This window comes from Myotis daubentonii, chromosome 17 (assembly GCF_963259705.1).
Source record: "Myotis daubentonii chromosome 17, mMyoDau2.1, whole genome shotgun sequence".
NCBI classification, from domain to species: Eukaryota; Metazoa; Chordata; class Mammalia; order Chiroptera; family Vespertilionidae; genus Myotis; species Myotis daubentonii.
Genome location: NC_081856.1, coordinates 48,446,847 through 48,455,484, shown reverse-complemented (window position 1 = coordinate 48,455,484; position 8,638 = coordinate 48,446,847). Strand labels below are relative to the sequence as shown.

At 55.2% G+C, this 8,638-nt stretch overlaps 1 protein-coding gene across 1 annotated transcript; it reads right to left on the bottom strand.

Moving 5' to 3' along the window:
• Window positions 1-314: 314 nt before the first annotated feature.
• On the bottom strand, window positions 315-5,185 carry MYC (MYC proto-oncogene, bHLH transcription factor). The gene is made up of 3 exons (XM_059672284.1): window positions 4,844-5,185; window positions 2,474-3,242; window positions 315-1,398 (listed from the first exon to the last, which is right to left on the bottom strand). Exons 2-3 carry the CDS (start codon window positions 3,228-3,230, stop codon window positions 836-838), a joined length of 1,320 nt encoding a protein of 439 aa, XP_059528267.1. The 5' UTR covers window positions 3,231-3,242; window positions 4,844-5,185; the 3' UTR covers window positions 315-835.
• Window positions 5,186-8,638: the final 3,453 nt, after the last annotated feature.

Genomic DNA, 8,638 nt, shown 5'->3' with positions numbered 1-8,638 from the left:
GTCAATTACCATGTTTGTCTATTATTAGATAGGATATTGTTTTTGTGATTAATCACTATGCTTTAATTATGTTCAATTTGTAACAATGAAATTGGGGGTCACCACAACATGAGGAATTGTATTAAAGCGTCACGGCATTAGGAAGGTTGAGAACCACTGCCGTAAGGCCCCAGACCCATTTAACAAAGCCCTTGTCCTTTCCTGAATAATGTCTTTTCCCATCTTTGTAAGCTCTCTCCCTTAAGGGCCAAAACTCTGTTCAGTGGTCATTGGTGAACAAGAGAAGGAAGAAAACAAGAAACAAAACACTCACAAACTTTAAGATCTGGCTCAATTATATTTGCCAGGCGTTTTATTTTTTCTAAAAACAATAAAAAAAAAATCAACTTTAAAAAGAAACATGTATTTAAATAAAAAAAAATTATGCATTATACATTCAGATTTTGTATAATTGCTATAAATGTCTTATTAAAGCTATTTACATGTGCTGCCTATATTTACACAGCAAAATTGGGTAAACCCAATTGAGATTAAAAAAAAAATTATTTTAAATACAAATCTGTTAAAGGAGGAGGGGGAACAAAAAGGGATGGCAAGCATAAAAAACGTTATTTTATGCCCAAAGTTCAATTGAGGCAGTTTACATGATGGCTGAATCTGTCAGTCTGAAGACCCAGCCACGGTTGTGCGGTTTGCACTTGACCATGCAGTTGCAACAAGTTCGTGTCTAATGAACTCTGCGGCTATGCCAGGAGGACCCTTCTCCCGTACTTTTCCTCAGTCACATGGGAGAAGCCACGAGGGATTCCGGTTCCTCCCGCCCCTGGGTCAAGTTTTATGCACAAGAGTTCCGTAGCTGTTCGAGTTTGTGTTTCAACTGTTCCCGCCGTTTCCGCAAGAGGTCCTTTTCGGAAAGGAGCTTGTGCTCCTCCCCTTGGATGGCCAGGATGTAGGCGGTGGCTTTTTTAAGGATAACGACCTTGGGGGCCTTTTCGTTGTTTTCCAACTCGGGGATCTGGTCGCGCAGGGCGAAGAAGCTGCGCTTCAGCTCATTCCGGCGCTGGCGCTCCAGGACGTTGTGCGTCCGCCTCTTGTCGTTCTCCTCCGTGTCCGAGGACCTGGGGCTGGCGCATTTGCGGTTGTTGCTGATCTGTTTCAGGACGCGGCCACTGTCCAACTTAGCCCTCTTGGCGGGGGGATAGTCCTTCCTGGGGACGGGGGGCGCCGCGTAATTGTGCTGATGCGTGGACACGTGGCATCTCTTAAGGACCAGCGGGCTGTGAGGCGGTTTGCTGTGACTTCCCCCAGAGGGTGACCCTGACTCTGACCTTTTGGCGGAGGGCTGCCTCTTTTCCACAGAAACAACATCAATCTCTTCCTCATCCTCTGGCTCGCCCTCTGTCAGAAAGGACACAGAAATCGCCTGGTTAGCGACAGCACTGCCTTCCCTAACCAAAGGCTACGGCCAAGGAACGCGATGGAAAGAGAAGGCATGATTACATGAGGAAGGGCCAAAGTTATCCCCTGGAGAACAAACTAGCCGATCACCCCTGCTCTTCCTCCCAGGAAGGCAGAATGACAGCTGGGTTTACGGCACAGGTAAGAAAATGACCATTTACCAGGATCCCACATGGGTGCCAACGCTTACCTAAGACTTAATGAGGCTTTGGACACACCCAGAGCAAAGCACATTCCCAAGCACCTCCTATTTTTAAGGGACTTTACCAAGAACCCATGTTGCAAAGGAGAGCTGCAAATCGCTTGCTATGAATTTAGCAACTCCCTATTTTACTGGAAGTGCGAAAAGAAAAAAAAAAATCTTGCAGCTTTGCCAAAAGCCCTAGGGGATGGGGGAAGTAAGAGAGTTCAATTTGGGGAAAGGAGCTGCTTTTAAATGTTCAAAAAAGAGGCTGAAAAGATCCCAAGTTCTCAGGTCATTCGCCCTGAGGCACTTTCACTGCTCCGCAGCCCCAGGTGGGAGGGGGACCCCTGCCTGCCCTGCCCACAGCCCCTCTTCCTAGATCTGCAGTCCATTAAATTCCAACACTTCTCAGAAAGGAAGAGGGAGGCAATTCTTTCCTTCTCAAAGACATCAATCCTCTTAATCTCATTCACACTTCCCCCTTCCCCCTAGGGCAATTAAAACGCTTAAGAAAGGTAAGAGGGAGTGGATTGAGTTGCAAGATAAACCAGGAAGATTTAAAATCCCAAAGAAATTCCTGAGGGGTGGGAGGGAAAGGAGGGGGCTGGCCACTAGGGCGGTCTTAGGGGAAGGGATGGGAGGGAACAGGAAAGCCCAGTGTTTGGGGATGATGGAGCTCCCAGATGCTTCCAGACCTGCCATTTCTTTCCGGAATAGAAGAAAAGAGAAGGGACGGCGTCAGCTGAAGCGGCCAGCTGCCTTAGCCGCCAACGAGAAGGAGAAAGATAGCTAGACGCCCCCCTTTGTCAGGCAGGCCGGGCTCCCACTTACCAGAGTCGCTGCTGGTGGTGGGTGGTGTCTCCTCGTGGAGTGCCAGGGGCTCGGGGCTGGCCCGTGGGGAGGAGTCGGTGGAGGAGAGCAGAGAGTCCGAGGACGGGGAGAAGGCGGGGGAGTCGGGGGAGGCGCAGGGCTTGGGCGAGCTGCTGTCGTTGAGCGGGTAGGGGAAGACCACCGAGGGGTCGATGCACTCGGAGGCGGCGGCGCTCAGGTCCTGCAGGTACAGGCTGGAGGTGGAGCAGGCGCCCTGCCCTCGGGCGGGGCTCCGGCTGCCGCCGTCTTTGCGCGCAGCCTGGTAGGAGGCCAGCTTCTCCGAGACCAGCTTGGCGGCGGCCGAGAAGCCGCTCCACATACAGTCCTGGATGATGATGTTTTTGATGAAGGTCTCGTCGTCCGGGTCGCAGATGAAGCTCTGGTTCACCATGTCGCCTCCCAGCAGCTCGGTCACCATCTCCAACTGGTCGGCGGTGGAAAAGCTGCCGCCGCCGCCATCGTCCACCTCCCGGGGGGAGAAGGACGCGAACGCGACGTAGGAGGGCGAGCAGAGTCCGGAGCGGCGGCTGGGCGACAGGGGCGGGGTGGGCAGCAGCTCGAATTTCTTCCAGATATCCTCGCTGGGCGCCGGCGGCTGCAGCTCGCTCTGCTGCTGCTGGTGGTAGAAGTTCTCCTCCTCGTCGCAGAAGAAATAGGGCTGCATCGAGTCGTAGTCGAGGTCATAGTTCCTGTTGGCGAAGCTGACGTTGAGGGGCATCGCGGCAGCCTGCTACAGGGGGCACACAAAGGGGGGCAATCTTGAGTTAAGGGGGCGTCTAGGCTGGTGCCTCACCCCGGCGCAGCGCGCGCCACAATCATGAACCACTCCCCTTCCAGCGCTATCCCCCCAAATGGGCCAGTGGCTGCCGGGGCGGGGGCCCCAGGAGCCCCCTTCCGCCCCCTCCGGGAGACCCCCTATCTCGGACTCATATTTGGCGAGCCAGCTGCGGAGCGCCAGGGGGACTTTTGTTCCCCGGGAGCCGGAGCGCCAAGCCCGGGATCCAGCCCCGCGGCTGGAGAGCGATGGAAAAGGGCTTTGGCCTCGGGAAGAGGTCAGGGGAGGCGGCGGCGGGGAACGCCATCCGCCAAACCGAAAAGTTTTGCCGCACCTGGAGGAGAAGGCGAGCGGCGCTGCGGCGGGAGCGGCGGCGCCCCTTCCCCGGCGGGGGCCTCCGCCCCTCCCTGCCTCCTCTCCTCCTCCGCCATCCCCACCCCCAGCGCGCCCTCCCTCCCTCCTTTGCCAGCTTTTCTTCTTTTCCCTCGCCGGCTGGTGCGGCGAGCTCCGCCGCGGGCTTTAACACCCCCCGGACCCCCCATAAATAAAAGGGGTGCATTAGAGAATAACAGAGGCGCCTCCCTTCAACGCCCAATACGGCAGCGCAACTGCGCCAGAGACCCTGCTGCGATTCTGCGCCCGGAGCGGGGGCGCCCTTCCCTTCGGCCGCCTAGGGTAGCAGCTGTTCGGAAAAAGCCCGGCTCCTGGCAGTCCCTCCGCATCTCGGGGGCGCGGGGACCCCGAGGCGGCCGGGGAGCCAAGGCTGGATTCGGAGGTTTGCCCTGCTTTTCCTAAGTCAATGAATGCAGGAGAATCGGACACATCCCTGCCCTAGCTTTCCCTCTCCGCCTCCTGCGCCTCCCCAACACCACGTCCGAACAGCCTGGTACGCCAAGATATTTAATCTTATTATTCTTTTTAGAAGCCAAAATGCCAACTTATGAGAAGGAGCAGGGGACGAATTGGAAACGCCGGGGGAATCGGCGGGCGGGACGCGCCGCAGTGTCTCCGGCTGTCAGAAATGCAGCAAAAAAAAAAAAAAAAAAAAAAAAAAAAAGGCTGAAATTTAAATGCCCTTTCGGAGACGAAGAAAAGTCAGCAGCTGCGGCGCTCTCTCGATCACACATAAGGACAGTAATCCTTACTCCAAGAAGCTCGAGATGCAAAGGGCTTTCTGCTCACCACGAAGCATAGCTTCCCCCACACACACCCCCAAAACCAAAGCAATTAATGCAATAAAGCAAGAATGTTCAGCCCGCTGGGCTCTGCGTCAATATCCATTGGCAAAAATCTCCAAAGGCTTACACACACACACACACACACAAAACCCCGCACACCCGTTTTCCCTCTGCTTTTCATCCTCCCATCTTGACAACTCACTGTACCCCATCCAGTTCTGCTTCGGTCCCCACCCCACCCCGACCTCCCACAACTACCCCAGAAGTGTCAATAAGACCGGGATGGGAGAGAAGACACCCCAACTCGGGTATTGGACTCATCACATCAATAAAGCGGTAGAAAAATAAATTCAAACACAAATCGATCCGAGGGCTTACCGGGTTTCCCACTCTCCGAAGGAAATCCAGGTTCCAACACCGGGCAAAGAGCGCCTTTCGGAGGAGCGGGTCGTAGGCAGCGGCCCGGAGAAGTGTCTTTCCAAATAGATCTCCGCTCCTGGAGAGTCGCGTTCTCTCTCGCTCGGGTGTTGTAAGTTCCAGGGGAAAGTGCCCGCCCGCTGCAATGGGCAAAGTTTTCGTGGATGCGGCGAGGGTGGCGGATCTCTGGCAGAGGTCGGCGGGCAGGGTGGGGAGAAGGAGGAGGCTGGGCCGGAGGTGAAGCCCCGCTCTCCCTCCGGATCTCAGCCCTGAGCGCCCGGAGCGCGCCTCTGCTCGCCCGGCTCGCTAGGTTCACTCCGGCTGGTCGCCAGCTCGCTCCCTCTGCCTCTCGCTGGAATTACTACAGCGAGTCCGATAAGCCGGCTTTTATAATCGGGGTTACTTCGACCCCTCCCTCGGTCCTTTTTCCCGCCAAGCCTCGAATGGCCCTGCCCTTGCCGAGGGGGCAGGGAAAGGAGGAAGGCGGCGGCCGGGACCCGTGAACAGCGGAGGCTGCGGCAGCCGCAAGAAGCGCAGCCCGGGGGTTCTCGGTGGGGCAGACCCTGGCCTATAAAGGGCCGGTGGGCGGGGATTCGCGAGCGAGGATCTTTTTTCTCTCCCTCTCCCCCGGCTTTGGGAATCCGGGAGGGGCGATTGTGCAGAAGGAGGGCAGGGGAGGAGACTGAGCTTTGCAGCCCAGCACTCTGGTGCGCCGAGGGATCGGATGTAAATAGAGTTAGGTCTTTGCATGAATTACTGAGCGCGCCTTCCATTTTCTCTCGCCGGCGTTCAAACCCGGTGCCTTTCTCTGCGGCTCCTCCGGCGGCGCCGCGCTCTGCTTGACAGTTTGACAGGCCGCTCAACCGTCCTGCGAGCTGAAATCATCGCAGGCGGAACAGCTGACCTCTCGACGCTGAGAACACACCGTGTGCCCACGGCCACGACAGGCACGTCCCGGGCGGCCGGGCACTTCCCTAAGGCTGGGGAAAGGGCAGCCCTTGGAATGAGCCCTATGCAGAGAGGAGGAAAGAAAGGGTGTTTGTGGGCGCGCGCAGAGTGTGTGCGAGGTGTTAGTGTTGATGGGGCCAAGCGATAAAAGGTAGAGGGAGGCAAACGATGCCCGGGATTATTAAAATAACTCCGCAGCGCACTGCCACGTCTGCTTGGAGAGCGCGCTATGAATAAATGCCCATTGCATTTGTTGGGGGTGTTATGCTTTCTGTGTGGAGAGCTATCTCTGTTGGGTGCCTTCCGCCAGAATGAACCCCCTTGTACTCCCCACCGCACCCCGTGCCCCTCGGAGTTCCAATTCCGCAGCCAGGTTTCAGGAAAATCCCATTGGCGCCCGTGGCTCAGGTTAGCACCAGTCCGGGGCTCCCAGGTTTGGGGGAAGTCAAAGGCGCCAGACGGGAGAATATTGGGGAGGGGTGGCCAGAGCCGCCAGACCAGACCCCCCAGAAGAGGGGTGGGGAGAGGCGAGCTCGCAGACCTTGCCTGGGGTATCAGAAGAGACCCCAGTGAGGGAAACCGTTAACCCTTTCCTCCTTGGACCAACCGGCCGTTTAACTTCCTTTCTGAGTCTTCTTTTCCCTTTATTATTGGAATCAGGATCATGCACGAAATAATGCATTGGTGCTGATCAAAGGAGAGGAGCCAAGTATTACTTCCCTGGGAGGGGGAGAGGGGGGCGAGCCAATTGAAAATTGGCCGAATTTCAGGCAGGAGTAATTTCCTAGTTCAGTGCCCCTACATTTTTGTCCTGCATGCCATGGTGAAAGTTCGCATGTATAACCCGCGTACATCTATGTACATTTCATGTACACGTCGACCCAGAATGCTGCCCAACACGACATATGATTTGTCCTCTGCCTGAATGGATCTGTATTTAATATTTAATGCACATTCGGTCGCAATTTGCGATTTGGCACTATCCTAGGCGCAGTGGTCGGCAAACTGCGGCTCTCGAGCCACATGCGGCTCTTTGGCCCCTTGAGTGTGGCTCTTCCTAAGCCTTAGGAGTACCCTAATTAAGTTAATAACAATGTACCTACCTCTATAGTTTAAGTTTAAAAAATTTGGCTCTCAAAAGAAATTTCAGTCGTTGTCCTGTTGATATTTGGCTCTGTTGACTAATGAGTGTGCCGACCACTGTCCTAGGGCATTCAACACAAAGGCCATCATCTTCCCGGCCCCGGTCCTTCCCCCAAAGGCATTTTAAGTAAACTTTTCCACCTCTCACCCCACCCCGCCCCCTTTCCATTCCAAAACAGAAAAAAAAAAAAAAAATTCGGAGGGGGGTCGCGCGTACGCTGTGTTTGTATTCAAGGTAAATTATTAGCCACTGAGTTTGCAGCTCAGCGTTCGATTGTTAAGTGAGTAGTAACTTCCTCCAAAGCAGGCGCGCAGCACCATTCAGCTTTGAGGATTGCAAACTGCTCCAGCCTCCAGGCCTTTGCCGCAAACGCGGGGAGCCACCAATCCCTGGTCACGGTTTTGCTGCCAAGTATTTCCCCCGCCCCCCTCCCTCCCCCCAACTCCGGGCTGCCCCGGCGCTTGGGTTTGCGAAAGTTAAAGTAAGTGTGCCCTCTACTGGCCACTGAAATCACCGCGGCAGGCTGACCGCCGAGGGCTGGGGGTAGGGTGGGGGTGGGGGTGGGGGCGGGGGCAGGGGCATCCGGAGCTCAAGGGTTACAGTGGGGGGAAGGATCCCGGGGCTCCTTCACATCAGTTTCCAGACGGTTCTTCCGAATTCCTGCAGTTGGGCTGCAGAGGGGCGGGAGGAAGAGGGATTCCTGCAGGGAAAAGCGCTCCAGAGGCGGCTTTTAACCACAGAAGCGGCGGTAAAAATGGACCCATCACTGCTTGCTGACAATGAGCATGGCCCTATGGAGAACGGACGCTAATTGTGGGAAACGTGAGATAATGAACGAGTACGCACACGGGGGGGGGGGGGGGGGGGAAGATGCCAGCAGGCTTCTGACTCAGGGAAGCAAACTTCAGCCCACCATCTTCTAACTCCCAAGTTTTAAAGCAAGACACGGGATTGACTGGGGGAGGGGAGGCACCTTGGGCCCGGATGGGAATTTGGTTTTGCTTATTATTACATATTTATTTATTTTTGATTGGGCTGGTGAGCGGTAGAGAGCTGGATATATCTTGATAGTGATGGGGGAGGAACATTGGAGATTTCATTGGAAAAAAAAAAGTGTGAAGGACCCTTTTAATTAAGGGAAAGTTTTTATGCTTAAAAGACGGGGCAATGCAGGAGGAAGTAAAAGTGGAAGGACTGCCCATAGTCCCCTCAGTAGGTGTGACTACTGCAAGTGAGCTTCTATGATGAGGAGGGTGGCCGACAGTGTCTGATCATGGAGATATCTCCTCCTCAGGACATTTTGGCAACAGGGGATCCTTCCGGGAAGAGGCCTCTGAGGGTGGTTCCTCAGGAATTTGGCACCTTTGGCATTGCTCTGCTGGAGGCTCCACGGGCACAAGAAACAGAAAGGACAACACCCCCCCCCACCACCACCACCCACCCACCACCAAGGTCGGTGTAGCTTGACCTGGGAAGGTAGTTTCTGAAAATGGCTAAAGATGGCAGATGCGCCCTATCTTCCGGTGGGAACACTAGATGAAGTCAGCCTGCTGGGGACTTGTGAACCCCAGGAGATAGCCGGCTTGTGGATTCGGGACTCAACCTCCCTCATTCTCCACCAGGCAGGCTGGTGGCAGGCTGGTGGCAGGCTGGTGTTACTTTGA

Bases quoted from the DNA above. Each gene is read 5' to 3' on its own strand.
- MYC (XM_059672284.1), bottom strand. From the start codon at position 3,230: ATGCCCCTCAACGTCAGCTTCGCCAACAGGAACTATGACCTCGACTAC. The intron at 1,399-2,473 runs GTAAGTGGGAGC...CCTTTCTGACAG, and splicing joins CACCACCAGCAGCGACTCTG to AGGGCGAGCCAGAGGATGAG.